General features: G+C 34.4%; 1 protein-coding gene across 1 annotated transcript; it reads left to right on the top strand.

The window, feature by feature from the left end:
• The first annotated feature begins 953 nt into the window (after positions 1–953).
• Positions 954–13,443, top strand: LOC101202759 (putative 1-phosphatidylinositol-3-phosphate 5-kinase FAB1D). The gene is made up of 13 exons (XM_011660661.2): positions 954–1,193; positions 1,879–2,140; positions 2,248–2,281; positions 2,362–2,970; positions 7,070–7,217; positions 7,309–7,650; positions 8,312–9,136; positions 9,469–9,803; positions 9,894–10,020; positions 10,144–10,302; positions 10,460–11,803; positions 11,883–12,149; positions 12,697–13,443. The coding sequence occupies exons 2-13, from the start codon at positions 1,933–1,935 to the stop codon at positions 13,033–13,035; spliced, it is 4,737 nt and encodes a 1,578-aa protein (XP_011658963.1). The 5' UTR covers positions 954–1,193; positions 1,879–1,932; the 3' UTR covers positions 13,036–13,443.
• The last annotated feature ends 3,648 nt before the right edge of the window (positions 13,444–17,091 follow it).

The raw sequence follows: 17,091 nt of genomic DNA, 5'->3' as shown, positions 1-17,091 counted from the left end.
TTAATCATGTAGTTTACAGTTGGATGGAAACTTATCCAAATCTTTAATAAAAAAAAACTTTTTTGTCTAAATAGTGAATTGGTACCATCTCATTAACAGTAAATTATTCCCATTCGTTAATTTTATTGTAATGTTTTTTCTTTTTTAAAGTATTTCCACTTAAAATAAGTACTTACATCATATTTTTCTAAACGTATATCAAAAACATATTCTGTAAATATAGTAACGTATAGTCATAGATATATCGTATTTTAAGTGGAATAGAGATTTAAAACTATATAGATATGAGTTGAATTAAATGTTTATGTGTTTGTATTATTAGTTGATTTTATATTTGATAAGGAAGTTAAAGTATTTTGAATTTATATATATGAGAGTATATATGAGTGATTTAAAAGAAAAAAACATAGAGAATCCTTTATTTTTAATAATAAAAAAATAGTTATTTAGTCAAACAATAAATTGATAATAGAGAAGAATAAAAATATATAATCTCATAAATGTAAAAGAGAAATAAAAGGAAAAGGGAATGTAGGTATTGTCATACGAGAATGTTCTACTTTCCAATATAAATACCATACAGCTGTATGTAAAAAAAAAAAAGAAAAAAGAAAAAAAAAGAAAATTTATTACAAAGATAATAAGAGCAAAAATACATGGATTCTTTTTATTGTATTTTTAACATTTATATTGTATATACAAAAAAAGAAAAGAGAAGAAAAGAAAAGAAAAGAAAAAGAAAACATTGGAAAATAAAAAAAAATACAATGGTTTCTCCCGTAACTTTGGTTAACATTATTGGATTTAAATTTAGAAGGAAGAAAAATAAAAAATTCAACATTTAATTAATGGGGGGTCCCACAATGATATTTATTAATTTTATTATTATTATTATTATTATTTTTGCTCTTCTCCTTAGTTTTCCAAATTTTGCACAGCTTCTCTTACATTTTATCTTTCCTTTCCCCCTTTTTCGCTTCAAAATAAATTCCATTTTCCCCTTTCTTTGTCACTTTGAACTCTTCTGGACTCTACAACCCATTTCTCCATTCCCAACTACACCCATTCTTCTATTCTTCTTCTTTCATTTCTTCAATCTCAATTAATTCAATCCAAAGTAACAACCAAGGTCTCTTTTTCTCTATCTTTGGATTCATTTTCAAGCCATATCCACTTCTTTGTTTGCTTTTACTGTAAGTAATTTACTCTATTTCTTTCAATTCTTCTTCTTCTTCTTCTTCTTCTTCTTCTTTCTTTTCTTTTCTTTCTTTTCTTTCTTTTCTTTCTAATTGTCAAATTGGGTTTTTCTTGATGTTTCTTGGCCCTCAGGCTGATGGCTCGGATTTGGTTTTGATAATTCTGATTGGGATTTTTAGTTAGTTTCTTAATATTCAATTCTCAAAGTGATTTGTGTTTCGTTTCCTAAATTTTCTACTCATGGGCTGGTGTTGTGTTGGCCGGGTGGAGTTTTTTTCTTTTGCATTTGGGTTTTTTCTTCGGTTTCTTTGGAATTTGATCACCTTCAAATTCCTATTCTTCTTGGTGAAGAATGGTAATTGAGGATCTACTTGTTGATTTTTGTTTGCTGAGTTTGTTTTATCTTAACCTGGGTTTGAAGATAAGTTCTGTCTCTGTTCTTGGCTACTTCTTGTTATTTGGTACTCGAGATCATTCTACTAGATGGGTGTCAGATTTCTTCTAATGGGTTGTTTGGATTGCCGGTGTTAAAACATTTTTAACAGTTGTTTTCTGCATGCAATCTTTTAGAGGTTGATTAAACTGTTTATCGTGATCATTGATTGATATACAATTACTTAAATGTGGTTTCCGAATCTCAAGGAAATATTGTATTGACAGTATGGTATTATTTTGCCTTAGACTGCTGTCGGAGAGGCTGTTCTCGAGTGAAATTAGAGGAGCTTGGTGTGTAGTATGTGCCATTGTTGTGGTGCTGCGATAACAGATTCAAATGGAAAAAATTTGGAGAATGGTACTTCTCATCAATTAGATGATGCAGGCACCGTGTGTTTGTGTAGAGTTTGCAAAGAGAATCAAGAGCAAGAAATGATGAAGTCAGACAATAGAAGTTCGAGTGAAGCACCGACGTTAAGTCCAATGCCTTCGCTGTCAAGCTGCAATAGTTGCGTTTCTGCTAACTATACTTATTTCAAGTGTTTCTAGACTTTTATTTTTCACCCTGGATCCTGATTCTCACGATTTAATGCCTTTATCTTCTCTTCTCATCAGGTGATTGTTCAACTGTGGCAAATTTAGATGTCAGGTAATATAGCTTACTAAGGGGCTTTTTTAGTCAACCACCACTTTTTCCTTGTAGTCATTGGATTCATTTTATTTTGTTAGGGATGGTCAAGAAAGTGCAACAGGAAGTAGCCAAGAAGATATCGATTGTAGGCAAGAAAGGATGTCACGTAACTCGAGTGAAGTAGCTCATAGCAATGATCAACTCAGTGGTAGAGATGATGGAAGTGTCATGTCAAATAGTCAAGAAACAACACAGAACGCCTCTGGTGTTCCTGTCAATGCAGATCTTGAGCAATCTAATTCTAATTGGATGGATCCTGATCTGTGGGATCCTCCAGAGCCAGAGGACCCAGAGGATCACATGGAGGGTGGGATGGGTTACAACGATGATGATGATGAAGAATTTGGTGATAACTCAGAATGGAGCACGGCAAGTTCCTTTAGTCGCTCTGTGGATGAAACCAGTGTTAGCTATAGGTTTAAAGAGGAAAAACAAAGGGCATTGCAACAGGTTATGAATGGGAAGCACAAGGCTTTCATACGCGATCTTCTTAAATTAGGGGAGGATAGTGAAAATTGGGTGGATATAGTTTCTTCTTTGTCTTGGGAAGCTGCCACATTTTTGAAGCCTGTAGTAAATGGTAAAGCGATGGATCCAGACGCTAATGTAAAAGTGAAGTGCATTGCAACAGGTACTCGCAACCAAAGGTAATTTACTAAACAATGTTATGTTGTCTGCAAACTTAATATAGGGAGGTATTGGTACTTTTACTTAACGTTAGTTTTGTTATATATAGTTATCTACCATCGGCCAAAGCTTTGTGGCTTCTTGTGGCCCTTTCGGATGGTGGATGAGGTCTTTTAAGTTTTTTCTTTGGTGCTTGCACAACGTTTAAATTTGTGAAGGTTTTATATTTTACGTCTTTGATTAATGAATTTTTGGAAGTTTCATGTCTAAACCCATTGTTTTGGGAGCGGAAATTGGAAACTTTTCTCCGGCTACTCCCTTTCTTTTAATAAATAAATAAAAGAATAAAAGAATACAATTGGTGTACAAGACAAAAAAAAAGCCCACAAAAGGGAGCAATCCTAAAGATTGGAACTCCGATCAATAAGTATAAAACCTAGTAAATAATTACAAAAGGATGTCGCCTCCAAAGCCTGGGATCTCTTGTCCTCGGGAAGATACAGATGCCAATTGAGCAGAGCTCATGTTGGCTATAGAGAAATATTGAATCTCACAAGGGACCAAACACTTCCTCTCAATCACTCATCCATTGTTTCTCTCCCCCGTAAACCCCACAACAAAGAACATATTCCGGCTTCTCATAAGTAATTCTCTTCCTCCAAATTGTACATACATATATATATAAGATGAAAACAACCTATTCTAATACCATTATTGAGTTCCTCAAGAACAGCCCAACAAGCTGCTTAATTCCCCATCAAAGAAACCTCTTCTAATGCCTAGTCTCAAGTTTGGATGGTCCACGTTTCCCTTCAGCTGCGTAAACTCCTAATTATTTGTCTATTTAAATGTGTTTATACATCTCCAAATATCTCCTCTCCCTCTCCCTCTCATAGATATTTTAGATGTCTACAGTAATACAAATACATGTAAGTAAATAGATCTAAGTAGTAAAATACTTCATTAAATATTAAAATCCATTCACCAATTGAAACAAATTTGTTGTCTTTGTCAAATTTTCTTTTGTGTTGTGGAAATATCCATTTATCTTTTTTATTATTTATTTATTTATAATGAAAATAATTAAGAATCATGATAGGATACAAACAAATAACAAGTAAATAAAAGGGCAAACAGAAGAGTGACCCAAAAAGAGGAGTCACTACAACTACCTATATAGAAACAGACTCCAAGACGAAAGAATAAGACCTGACAGATATTTCAGAAATCTTTGGTAATCAAACCAAGAAACAGCAAACCTAATCAGGAATCAAACCTTGTCACCTCACCCAAAACCTCGTAAATATTATTATTCCTCCCGTACCAAAGGAAGTTGTGTGTATCCTGAAAGGGGTGGGTACATGGTAACCTTGTAAATCATAAACCAGCAATCTTTTCTAGGTAGAACCCAGACCCCTTCAAAAAGCAATACCAATATGAAGCTGCTAAAGGAAAACTCTAGAGTTGGTCGAGATCCTTTGCTATACATTTGCACGCATTTGAAGATAATGCATTTGAACTCAGTTTATCTTTGTTAAGCAAAGAAAATGATCTTCAATATTTGCACCTTCCATAATGAGGAATATGGAGGAGACCTAGGAGCAAGGTCAGAAAAGAGATGGAAAGATAATTGCAAGAAACCCCAGAGAACAAGGAGTCGAAAGTGAGGATTTCTCCTCCTCGGTCTAATTGAAAAATTCGTAACAAAGAGATTTGACTCACAACTTCAATTTTTTCTCTATTAAGACAGGGTAGATAAAACCTAGAGAAGGTGAAGAAAGGATACTCATAGAAGGCAAGGCAAGTGCAACCAAATGCATCCTCACTGAGAATACAAGGTACAAATGTGGGATGAAGATACACAAAGGCTATCTCCCCAGCATTGATGCTCCCAAAAAAGTGTTCTTGCCATTCCCGCTGGTAAAGGGTAGGAGACACAAAAGGCCATCTCCTCATCATTGATCCTTCCAAAAAATCACTTTTCAGGGGTTCCTGAATTCAAAAAATCGCTACCAATGTTAGGACTGAAGGATGAATACATACTTAGTGACAAATGATCCATGCTAGAAACACTTGGCCAAAAGGGCCTCCATATGTAATCCAGGTAGTTTGTGCAACGATCCACCGGTTTAGGCACCATGTCCCTCTCACTAAGTGAGGGCTTTCTACTCTCTTCAACTCCTTCACCTGATGCACATAGGGGAAGGAGGGGAAGGAGGGGAAGGAGGGGAAGGAGGGGAAGGTAGTCAATCGACATCCCACTCAAAACTTCAGTGATAAGAGTTCATTGGCTCCTTAGATAAAAATGGTTTTTTTTTCAAGGGAGCTAGATGTTTTGGATCTTTTTGAGGACCAGATTTCAAAAGAACACTTACGGTTATGACCAAGAGGAATCACTAGATATGAAAGGGGGCTAACCTTCCTTGCAGCCAATCATGGAAGCCCAACCCAACCCAATATCTTGGGAATGACCACAGTTCCTTCATCAATGAATGAAATTTCTATTTCTTTTCCCGAAAAAAGATAGAAAAAGATTACAGTTTCAACCCAATAATTAAACACTTCTTTCACTTGAAAAGGTACAAGACACAGTTAAGATTAGCAGAGGCTTCTTCCTTCTGTACACTAGACACCTCAAGGTTTTCATTGATCTACATTTTTGTTGCCTCTTCTTTTCTCTCATTCCTATAATACAGCCTTACCGTATCAGATGGATACCATTTCTGTCTAGGGTCCTATTTTGTGGATATCCTTACTTTTAGTTTCAATTTAACTAAACAATATATGGGCCGAGAATTGCCTTTTCTAAGGCTAGTTCCTCATCCTAGGATTGAGATTAAAAAGAACATTCTTCCTTTTGTGGCTCTCGATAAAGTTGGATTCTTTGGGCCATAGTTGCGTCGTCTATCATCTATGGTGCACTGGAGACATGTGCTTAGCTTGGGAGGTGGTGACTCTTTTATTTATTTATTTAATTATTTTTGGGAAGGATGTTTTACTTAAAACAAGCAGAAGGATAAGATTTAAAGCTTAGGCATTTTAGTATCTCATTTTTACTTTTAATTTTTTTTATAAGATTGTTTTTGCTTGTTCATTCAGTGATGACGTGATGTCCCAAGCCCATGATTTGGAATATGGAATTGACGCTCTCTATATCTCCTAATTTTCAGAATCCTTCACATTTTAATCTGCTGTCATTTAGTTCACGTGTCCTTTCATCTAGGAACTTGGCAACAGTTGTTCCTTGCTCTTGCATTCACGATTGCTTTATCCCTTCTTTAACCAATTATTAAACTTGCCAACAACTAGTGTCACATGCCATATCAGTTGTCTTAAGTCTGGAATTTAGGCAAGACCTAAATCACACATTTGGCAACTTTAATATCCCCAACACCTCCTGTGATCTAAAAATGTTATATAATGTCTTGGAAGTTTTTTGAGACTCAATATTTATATTGCTGATACAAACAACATGTGTCTTTGGAACATGATTCTTAGAAATATTTTTGGGGCTATCCTCGACCTAGAGTCACTGGAATAAGCACACCTGATCATGAAGTTCGCAGTAAATTGTAAAGTTCTTAGTAAATAGGCTATCGAATTGAAGGCATACTTTGTTGGTATACACATGAATAGTATTCTTTTGAACTTTTCTAAATTATACTATCTCATATATGCAGAGTCAAAACCCTCTTATTCTAATCTGATGTTTTATTCATTTGTCCATCCTCTAAAACTTTTGTCTATACAATTTTGTCTACGCATCATCTAATACACTGGTTGTCACTCTTCACCTTTCTTTAGATTCCTGGGGTGGTTAGACAATCTCATTCTCAATTCTAATTAAAAGCTTATGACAAAAACAGAAACAAGACACACACACAAAAAAAAAGGATTGCAAAGCCTGTCTAGTGGCAGAGTCCCTTCCCTTCATTCTTCTAATTTGAAGTGTTGGAAGGAACAGGTGAAAAGATGTAGAGTGAGTGGAGCACACAAATTTTTAGGTTTGGGGTGTGTGGATGTGTTTTTTCCCTCTTCCCTCTTAAACCTTAAGACAGAGCAGGGCAGCTTTTTACTTTAAATTGTGGAGCTTCAAATAGTTTTTTTTCCCTATTGCAGTCAATTTGTCAAGGGCATGGTATTCAAGAAGCATGCAGCTCACAAACACATGCCGACACATTGTAAGAACCCAAAGTTAATACTGATTCAAGGCATGCTTGGTGAGGCTCCAATAAGTAGACTGTCTTCATTTAATTCAATGGATCAGGTACTGAACTTTAGATGTTTCTGTCTTTGACTATTCTGTCACTGAGAAATACACCTGTATGTCTTCTGATTTATTTCCTGTCTGATCACAGGAAAATGATTTTACGAATCATGTTATAGAGATGATTGAAGGTTGCACTGCGAATGTGATTTTAGTTGAAAAAACTGCAGCGCGAGTTATCCAAGAAGCAATTCTCAAGAAAGGCATGACATTAGTGCTTGATATGAAGCTCCACCGTCTGCAGAGAATAGCTCTTTGTACTGGTTCACCAATTTTAACATCTGAAACTTTAATGAGCCAAAAGACAAGACAGTGTGATGCTGTTTATTTTCAAAAGATTGTAGAAGAACATGCTGGTGTTTTGGAGGGAGGAAAGATGCCAACTAAAACTTTAATGTTCATTGAGGGCTGTCCAACACGTTTGGGTTGTACGGTTAGTGTGCTATTTCTAGTCGCCTATCTTTACCACTATATATTGAGTTTGAGACAGATTCATCGATTACCAATCAACTATTCAAATCGATGGTTGGTGTTCTCTGGCTGTTTGGGGTTTATATCGATTGCTAGTTTCATTTTTGTGAAGAAAAAAGAAAAGATGTGTGGCATTTACTGTAGACATTTCCTTGAGTGTGAAATTAAGTGAAGTTAAAAGAACTTTAGCTTTTTCAAAGCTCTGTTCTGGCAAGAAAATACTCCTTTTTTTAGGGGCACAAGTATTAATTGGGACACATGTTTCAGTTTTGTAAGAGTTTGAGCCATATCGTGCAATTTTGTCTTTTGACAGCCTTCTAAAACAAAGATGAGAATATTGGTTGCATGAGTTCTTGTAGGATTACACTCGCATGAACTGTGGTCTTTGATTTAATCCCTATATCTGCGAAGAGATGCACTCATTTTCTATGTTTTAATTTTTCATCTCACCATCACATATGGTGTGTGGTGTTGCCTCTTTCTAAATTTTTTTGTATTATGACATCCATGGCTGGACTTTGATATTGTTTTGCCTCATGATAGATTAAATTCCAAATTGGAATATTGATTTAATTGACCGTCTTTTGGGCACAAATGAACTATGTACTTAAAATCTGCTGCAGATTTTGCTGAAAGGAGCTCACAGTGATGAACTGAAGAGGGTTAAGATTGTTGTGCAGTGTGCCGTTGTTATGGCATTTCACTTAATATTAGAGACTTCTTTCATTGTTGACCAGCGTGCTATGTTTGCAACTATTCCATTTGGTGGAGTACCAGCTACTGCTTCATCTGATCGCCAATCACCTTTAGAGCCTCGTAGCCCAAACGTGGGTAAAGCCGAGAGTGCAAGTGATAAAAGTGAACAACCAACAAATATTTGTATTTCACGTGGATCCCATGAGGAGACATCCACTGGATCAAACATGGAGTTGGCGGAAAAGCTAATAATGTCCTCTGAACCAGAACCATATAATCCGGCCATATTTTCTGGATTCTCATCCATTTCTGATTCCTTAAAGAGAGTTATGGGGGAAAGTTTCCTTTCATCCTCTCCCTATCAGTCATTGTCTTCTTATTTTGGACATGGGAGTGACCTGAGTGGCTTGGTTGCAAAGTCTGGCTCAATTCCATCTACTCCACAGGCAGTCTATCAGTTTGATGTGGAAGTTAAGGGTAGTTCTGATGAAGAGAATTCAGTTCATGAATCGTCTGTGTCACATCAATCAACCTTGGAAGGCCTTGGATTCCATGAAACTGCTCTTAACTATTCTGTAGACACAATGCAGAAGAAAATGTCATTGGATTCTCAGAGTATTTTGGTTTTGATGTCGAGCCGAAATGCATTGAAGGGAGCCATTTGTGAGCAGAGCCATTTTTCACATATTGTGTTCTACAAGCATTTTGATGTTCCTCTTGGGAAATTTTTACAAGAAAATTTACTAAATCAGGTTTGAAATGTTACCTACTACTTTTTAATATAAAATTTACTAAATTCACTCAAGAATCTATCTTATAGCACGAGGAATACTAGTTATAATAATCAATAATTTTGTATATATATATTTTGAAGTTATACTTCTTAGCTTCTGGTAAAGCTGCAATAAGACTAGTTGCTGCAGTAAGACTATGATGCATCTAATTATCTTTATTCATTTGTTTGTTTTACCAATGAGAAAAACCATCTGTGCATGATGCTACTGAGTTTGGAATAGCCCAATAATATATGATAAAAGTCAACATTCTTTAAGATGATTCTGAATTGACTTTGGTGTAACTGCAGAATAATCTCTGCACTGTCTGTGGCGAACTGCCGGAAGCTCACATTTACTTTTTTGCACACTATCGAAAGCAGCTTTCCATTCAAGTCAAACAGCTTCCAGGAGATAAAGTTTTGCCAGGTGAAACAGAAGGAAAACTTTGGATGTGGAGTCGTTGCAGTAAGTGTAAATCTACAGGAGGACCTTCAAAGTCCACAAAAAGGGTGCCGATCTCTACAGCCGCACGTGGCTTATCATTTGGGAAGTTTTTGGAGCTTTGTTTCTCTGATGACACTCTACTTAGTAAATCACCAGTCTGTGGTCATTCATTGTTTGGGGACTTCCTCTACTTCTTCGGGTATGTGTTGCCATAGACTGGATATTTACTTGTACTTGCATTTTCATTTTTTCTGTCCTGGTCCTTGATTATTATCTTTGTGGTTTGTAGACTGGGCAACATGGTTGCTATGTCCAGATATTCTGAGGTAGCAATCTATACGGTCTCTATGCCTCCTCAGAAATTGGAGTTCAACAGTTCAATGAGACAAGGTCATTTCATCAGAGAAACTGAAAATGTATGTATTTATCTATGTTTGTCTGTCACCTTTCTCTGCTTTATGATGAGATTCCAACTGAGTTCTAATAGTGTATGCATTATTCAATTGTGAAGTGTGTAACTTTTTTACTATCTGGTCAAGGTTTACACGAAAGGGGTGTTACTTTTCACTGAGATTGCACACTCTCTGAAGAAGATCATATCTGAACGTAAAAGTTCAAATGTAAACCACCCTCAAGGCTTTCCCAATGACTTTTCTTTTGTTGAAGAAATGTTAAACGAAGAACGATCAGAATTTGAGGTTAGCTTTATGTTGTTGTCTCCTTATCTAGTTTGGAATTCTCTGGAACTATTACTTCTTTTGAATTCCTTCTCCTTTTCCTTTATGATGAAGTGCATCCTCTTATTTCTATGCATTAAGGCATACTTTTCTCTTTCTTTAATTGAACGAAATGCAGATAAATATTCAAAATTCTCTTACAAAGAAAGGAAACCCGGACTTTCTCAATTTGAATCGATTGCTCTGGGACCTGTTGCTAGAATCATGTATTTGGGATAGACGCCTGCAATCATTAGCATCATTGGGTGTTACAACAAACTCTGGCAGCTCTGAAATTGTTGAGCCAGAACCACTTCTGTTGAAGATGAATAGCAACATCGATGTTGGACCTGAGGAATTAGAATCAATTGCAGAAAATGATGAAACAAAAGTTCAGCAAGATATATCCTTGGATGAAAATGTATTGCCTCTGAAAGAAATTACAGTTGAAGGTTCGGATGGAGAGTCGGGTGGTGATGAACTTAATTTACCTTCAGCGATTGAAGTCACGGAGATACCGATTATAGATGATCCGAGCCCCAAAAAACTTTCTCGCCAAGGGACTTTGTCAAATGGCTTTGACTATCATCATTCGGATTACGAAGATTCTCAAGTAGGAAGAGTTCTGTCATCTGGTGATTTGCATATAGATAGGACAATTCCAATTTCAATAGGTGATTCGACCCTCAGCAAATTGTTTTGCACACCATTTTCAGAGATCCGGCAGATGCACTTGAGGGACATCCAGAGAAGCTACTTTCCCGAACTCAAATCCATCAGTAGCTATACTCCAAAACTCTTACCCGCAGCCTCTGACTTCATCCATGAAGAAGGACAGAAGCTGCACATTCATCTTGCTAATGATAATTTTGTTGTTTCAGACTATGAGGGTGAACTCTCGAGCATAGTTGCTTGTGTACTTGCTTTGTTGAAAGATCAACCCTTTCAAACAGATTCTCATAATGAGGATAGCAAGGGAGAGGGAGGAGGCGCTTTACAACCAGCTTTGAGTTCACGAAGCCTCAATAAAGTTCCCTCAAACGGATCCTCAGATTCAGACTCGAGCATCTCTTCAGAAGAATATCGGTTCTCAAGTTTTGACAGGTTAAATTTGTTAGATTCTCTTGTTTCAGAAACTTTCAAGCGATCAGATTATGAAGGGGTCATAAAGTCACTAGCAAAGGGAAAATATCTTGTGAATTGCCCATATATCAATCAGTTTCGTGATCTTCGGAGTCGATGCTGCCCGTCTGAGCTCCATTTCATAGCTTCCTTGAGTCGTTGTATAAACTGGAATGCAAAAGGTGGGAAGAGCAAATCTTTTTTTGCCAAGACACTTGATGACAGGTTCATTATCAAAGAAATTAAAAGGACTGAGTATGATTCATTTATGAAGTTTGCTCCAGAGTATTTCAAGTACATTAATGAATCATTTGACATGGGGAACCAGACATGCCTTGCTAAAGTAGTTGGAATCTATCAGGTTTGATAGACATAACATTCATCTCTTCGATATTTTATACCACCCACCCTTGGTTATCCTTGTTAACGTTCTTTTACAGGTAACGGTGAGAGAGCCGAAGAGTGGGAAAGAGATGAGACATGATTTGATGGTTATGGAGAACCTCAGTTTCGGTCGCAACATAATTCGCCAATATGATCTTAAAGGAGCTCTACATGCTCGATTTAATCCAGCTACCAACAATTTTGGTGAAGTCCTCTTAGATCAGAACTTTGTGAATGACATGAACTCATCTCCCCTCTATGTGAGTAATCGAGCAATGCGTCGGCTGCAACGGGCGATTTGGAATGATACCGCTTTTCTCAATGTGAGTATGGATTTTTTCACGTGCACTCATTGAAGTACCTGGTTGATTGATGAGATCTTTTTATTTAAAGGTTTATCAGATTTCATATAATTCTGTTTTCTTTTGCACTTACTGTTATTTTTCATTTGGGCTAAGATGACTGGATACTGACCTGGTTTTGTATTTTGTATATTTGAATCATCTTTTAAGAATAACAAAATTAAGCCTTACTAGTTTAATTAGCTACAGTTTAAGCTTTAAGGACTACTGGTAGGTGGGGTTTGAATATGTGTCACAATCACATATTCACAATCATAACAAACAGATCTTGTTTGGACATTTTAGAAGCCCTATTGTTTGGATCACTTGCTATAATAATAGCTTACCTTGCAGAGTTTGGTTTTGGAAGATTTCTGAGCATTTCAAGAATAGTCTCTTCTTTGGTTTGAGTTTTTTATAATAGTTTTTTCATTTCAAGAAGTTTTGGATCACTTGCTATAATAGCTTACATTTCAAGAATGCATTAAGAAGATTCATTTTTCTGACATTTTATGCATAATGCTCGCAGTCGATAAATGTTATGGATTATTCTCTGCTCGTTGGGGTTGATGCCGAAAAGAAGGAACTTGTATGTGGGATAATCGATTACCTTAGACAATACACCTGGGACAAGCAACTAGAGACATGGGTGAAATCATCCCTCATACCGAAAAATGTACTTCCCACCGTCATTTCTCCGAAAGAGTACAAGAGGAGATTTAGAAAGTTCATGTCAGCACATTTCTTGAGTGTCCCAGATCATTGGTGCATGCAGCAGAATCTCCCTGGGCCTTGGGACCTTTTTGACACTGCAGATCCTGCTTCTTCTCATAGGACGAACGCGGATGAAAATGATGCGTCTTCGTAAAGTACAAAGGAGCTCGGTTTTTCGTAAATGTGGATTGATGAAGGGAAGGTGTTCTCTCCTCATGACCTGTTTTGACTAAAGTTCAGCTGCTTCATTCTGCTTGCAAGTTCATTCTATATTGTAAATAGATGGCTGACATGCCATTCAGTTTTATCATGAGTTTGCCCTGATATTCTGCAAATTTTTTGTTAGCAAAAGTCTAGGGTGGTGAAATTACTGGTAGGTTGCCTAGTTGAGGGGCAAAAAGGTAATTGTGTAGTTAAAGTGTATAGGTTATATAGTAGCTGAAGATTTCTTAATTCTTGTGAAAAGATATAAATCTTCATCTATCTGAGATGTATTAATTGATGATCTTCATTCATTTTCACAAAGTAAATCAAAAATATATAAATCTTTTTCTTCTACTTCCTTCAGCGACCCATAGTTCTTTTGTTTTGGTGAATATGATCTGTTTGTTAAAGTAAAGATCTGTCAGAGGGTGAATATGATTTTTTCTAAATATATTCAGTTTAAACTAATTATGAATTTTCTTAAAAAATAAATTAGTAAAAGCTCTTAACAGGATGGACATTAAGTATGGGGCAATCAATTTAATCCATCGTAAAAAAATAAATTCAGAGCATGTTTGCACAAGGTTTCAGTGTTATTTGATAAAAAAAATACATTAGTGTTATGATTGTTGAGAGAATTTTCACAAAGTTTTGGAAGTATTAATTTTCTTACCCTTCCTACAAATAAAGTCTAACTTTAAGAGGTATTTCATGAGCTTGAGTTTTATTGGTTCATGGACCTAAACCTTGGATCCACCTAGTAGGATTTGAGCCTTAAATCAACATTTGAGCTAAATCTTAAGAAGATATTGGCAGGAATAGCAAAATTAGAGGTCATTGTTAGAAATATAGCAAAATCTGCCCGAAATAAGATATTTAGCAGAATATTGACATGTGCATGTACAACTTTTTTATAATTCCTATTTTACCCATGATTTTGAGGTACATAGGAATTTTTACCCATGATTTTGAGATACATAAGAATTTTCATATCTATAAGATGACTGAATTTGTAAAACACATTGTATTTTGCTAGTTAGTTATGAGATTATATCGAATCATTTATGGGTGGAAAAGTTTGCAGCAAATCTTTCCTATATTAGTGGAATCTCTATTCTTATCCTCTTGGTTCTTGGACTATATCCTAACTTAATCTCTATCTTTAACAAATCTTTATAGATTTATTTAGTAAAATTACATAAATATATATTTAAGTAATTCATAATATTTATTATCTTTTTAGTAATTATATATATATATATATATATATATGTATATATATATATATATTGTGTTAGATTAATTAAATATATATACATGGGTTATGTATATTTGATGAAAGATTTTCAAATTTAGGTAGGGAATGTTATTAATTATGACATGAGATCAAGTATTTTGAGTTGTTCGAGGATTAGAACTTTTGATAACGAAAGTTTCTCAAAGGAGGGAAGATTGTAACACCCCAAAAATTAAAATAATTTTGAGAGTTAATTATCTTAGTTTTGTTTAATTATATTTAATTTATTGACGTTTATTTTGAAGATTATTTGATTTTGTGAATATTGGAATTAATTAGATATTTGTTGAATGAATATTTAATTAATTAAAGGATTTGAATTTGTGGTGTTCGAGATTTAAGTAAAGTTGTGGAAATTATTTGGTTTTGTTGAAATTGAATTTAATTAAAGAATTTGGATGATATTTGTTAAAATATATTTATTTAAGAGAGAGATTGTATTTTGTAGAGAGAACAAAGATAAACTATTTGGGGGAGGATAATTATTTGGTTAGAGAATATTTGTTTAGAAAGAAATAGAAAATAATAAGAAAATAATAATATTTTGTAAAAATAAAATTATTTTGGTAAAAAAATAAAGTTGATTGAATTTGATGAGATTTAACGAAGAGAGAAGATTTGATACTTGGAAAAGATAACTACTTTTCGAAAATAAAAGTTATTTGATGAAAGATTTAATTGAAGAAAGAAAAGATGAATTTTATTTAGTTGAAAATGTAAAGTTAGTTATACGATGAAATATAATTATAATTGTTTGAAAAATAAAATAATTAAGAAGAAGAAAGATAGTTTATTTGATTGAACAAGAAAAATGATGGATTTAATTAAGAGAGAATAATAGTTTAAATAAATATATGTTTATTATATATTTTAATGAGAGTTATAATAATAAAAAAGATTTAAAGCTTGATTGATAACTATGATATTGACTATAAAATGGTTTTCAAACCATTAGTTGCTTTTTTTGAATGAGCTAACTGTTATGTGCACATAAAATTAAAGGTAGTCATATAGAAAAAGTTTGCATGTTGGGGTGAAGCCGACCAATGTAGAAAAGAACTGCATTGTGTTAGGCAGTTTGAGCAATAAAGACGAATATGTATGTTCTCGAATGTTGTTCATACAGTAGTCTAAATGTGAGGTAATGAGATCAACTATAGAGAATGATTCCGAATCTTTGGCAAAATGAATGATTGTGACTAGTGTGTGTTATGCAAGATGATGATTTATGTAAAATATTTTGTGAAATGATGTGTTTTCTAATAAACTGATTTGTGTTAAAATGTATGATTTGACGAAAATGATTTATGGAAAGGTATTGCGAAAATGATTTCATAAAACCTCATTAAGTCTTTTAGACTTACATTTTAAAATTTCATTTTACAGAATCAGGCGTTTAGGCCAAGTAGAGAAGAAGGTTGAAGGGCTTGTAGCGAGGTGAGAAAGTTACCAGGCATTTAAGAGTTTTGATTAATGTCATTTGTTTTGGTCAAGATATTGTAATTGTATACTATGTAAGAAATGTCTGTTGTTAATTAAGTTTAAGCTTTGGTTATGTTGACTGTGTTAAGCTTAAACGCTTAAAACATGTTTTTTAAAGTATTTGGCGTTTAAACGAGGTAAAGGATTTAAGATGAGTGTCTTTGCATTTAATCGCGTCAAAACGCTTGTTGTTGAATAAAAGTTTAAGTTGACTTCTTATGCATTATGTTTATCTTTATCACATGGTAGTTTAGAAGGAGTTAAGTTTGAGTTAGGTGATAAGACCAGTTTCGAGGTTTTAAGTTAAGTCGCGTCATATCCGCACTACTTCCTGCATTTTGGTTATTTTGCAGATCAGGGTATGACAAATCCATACAATATAATAGAAAGATTAAACATAATAGATAGAACATAAGCATTAGAAAATAATGCCATAAGTTCATAATAAACTTCATTCCTTATGCACAGTTTTAATTTTCAAGATGTAATGGCCAAGTCTCGATGAGATTTCCACAACATTATAACCAATCAACTAAGGACTAAGGAGTCTGAAAACAATTTGAAAACAATTTATTTCATGAAAATCATTAACAAGGATATTCATCATTAATTTGAAAACAGTTTACCGCAAAACAGGTGTATGAGTGAGAATCACTCATAACAATAATTTTATTTAAAAAGATAGTTGGGGAATTGACAAAAATAGGCCAAAAATGGGGTAGAAAAAGACTTTTAGGATTGATTGTAAAAAAGTTGACATTTAGGACAAATTGAAGGTGAAATGACGAAAATACCCTCATTTCATGTTAAACATTTCAATTTAAGATGTTTACGAGATGTCTACCAGATGTTTGCGAGATAAAATAATAATAATAATAAATTGTTTTAATTGTTTTATTTTTTTTTAAAATCCGAATATGAATTGTGTTATATGTATATATATTTGCATCTTAAATGTATCAAGTTGATTTAAGGTTGTTTTAGAGATGTTTCAAAGGATGTTAGCAATTTATTATTATTATTATTTTATCTCGCAAACATCTGGTAGACATCTCGCAAACATCTGGTAGACATCTCGCAGGTTCTTAAATTGAAATGTTTAATCTGAAATAAGGGTATTTTCGTCATTTCACCTTCAATTTGTCCTAAATGTCAACTTTTTTACAATCAATCCTAAAAGTCTTTATCTACTTCATTTTTGGCCTATTTTTGTCAATTCCCCAAGAT

This window comes from Cucumis sativus, chromosome 7 (assembly GCF_000004075.3).
Source record: "Cucumis sativus cultivar 9930 chromosome 7, Cucumber_9930_V3, whole genome shotgun sequence".
Lineage (NCBI taxonomy): Eukaryota > Viridiplantae > Streptophyta > Magnoliopsida > Cucurbitales > Cucurbitaceae > Cucumis > Cucumis sativus.
Note: the sequence above shows the minus strand (reverse complement) of the source record. Positions and strands in the feature narration are given on the sequence as shown.

Coding starts and splice junctions, on each gene's coding strand:
- LOC101202759 (XM_011660661.2), top strand. CDS start 1,933: ATGTGCCATTGTTGTGGTGCTGCGATAACAGATTCAAATGGAAAAAAT. Junction 2,141..2,247: donor TTCGCTGTCAAGCTGCAATA/GTTGCGTTTCTG, acceptor TCTTCTCATCAG/GTGATTGTTCAACTGTGGCA. Junction 7,218..7,308: donor CATTTAATTCAATGGATCAG/GTACTGAACTTT, acceptor GTCTGATCACAG/GAAAATGATTTTACGAATCA.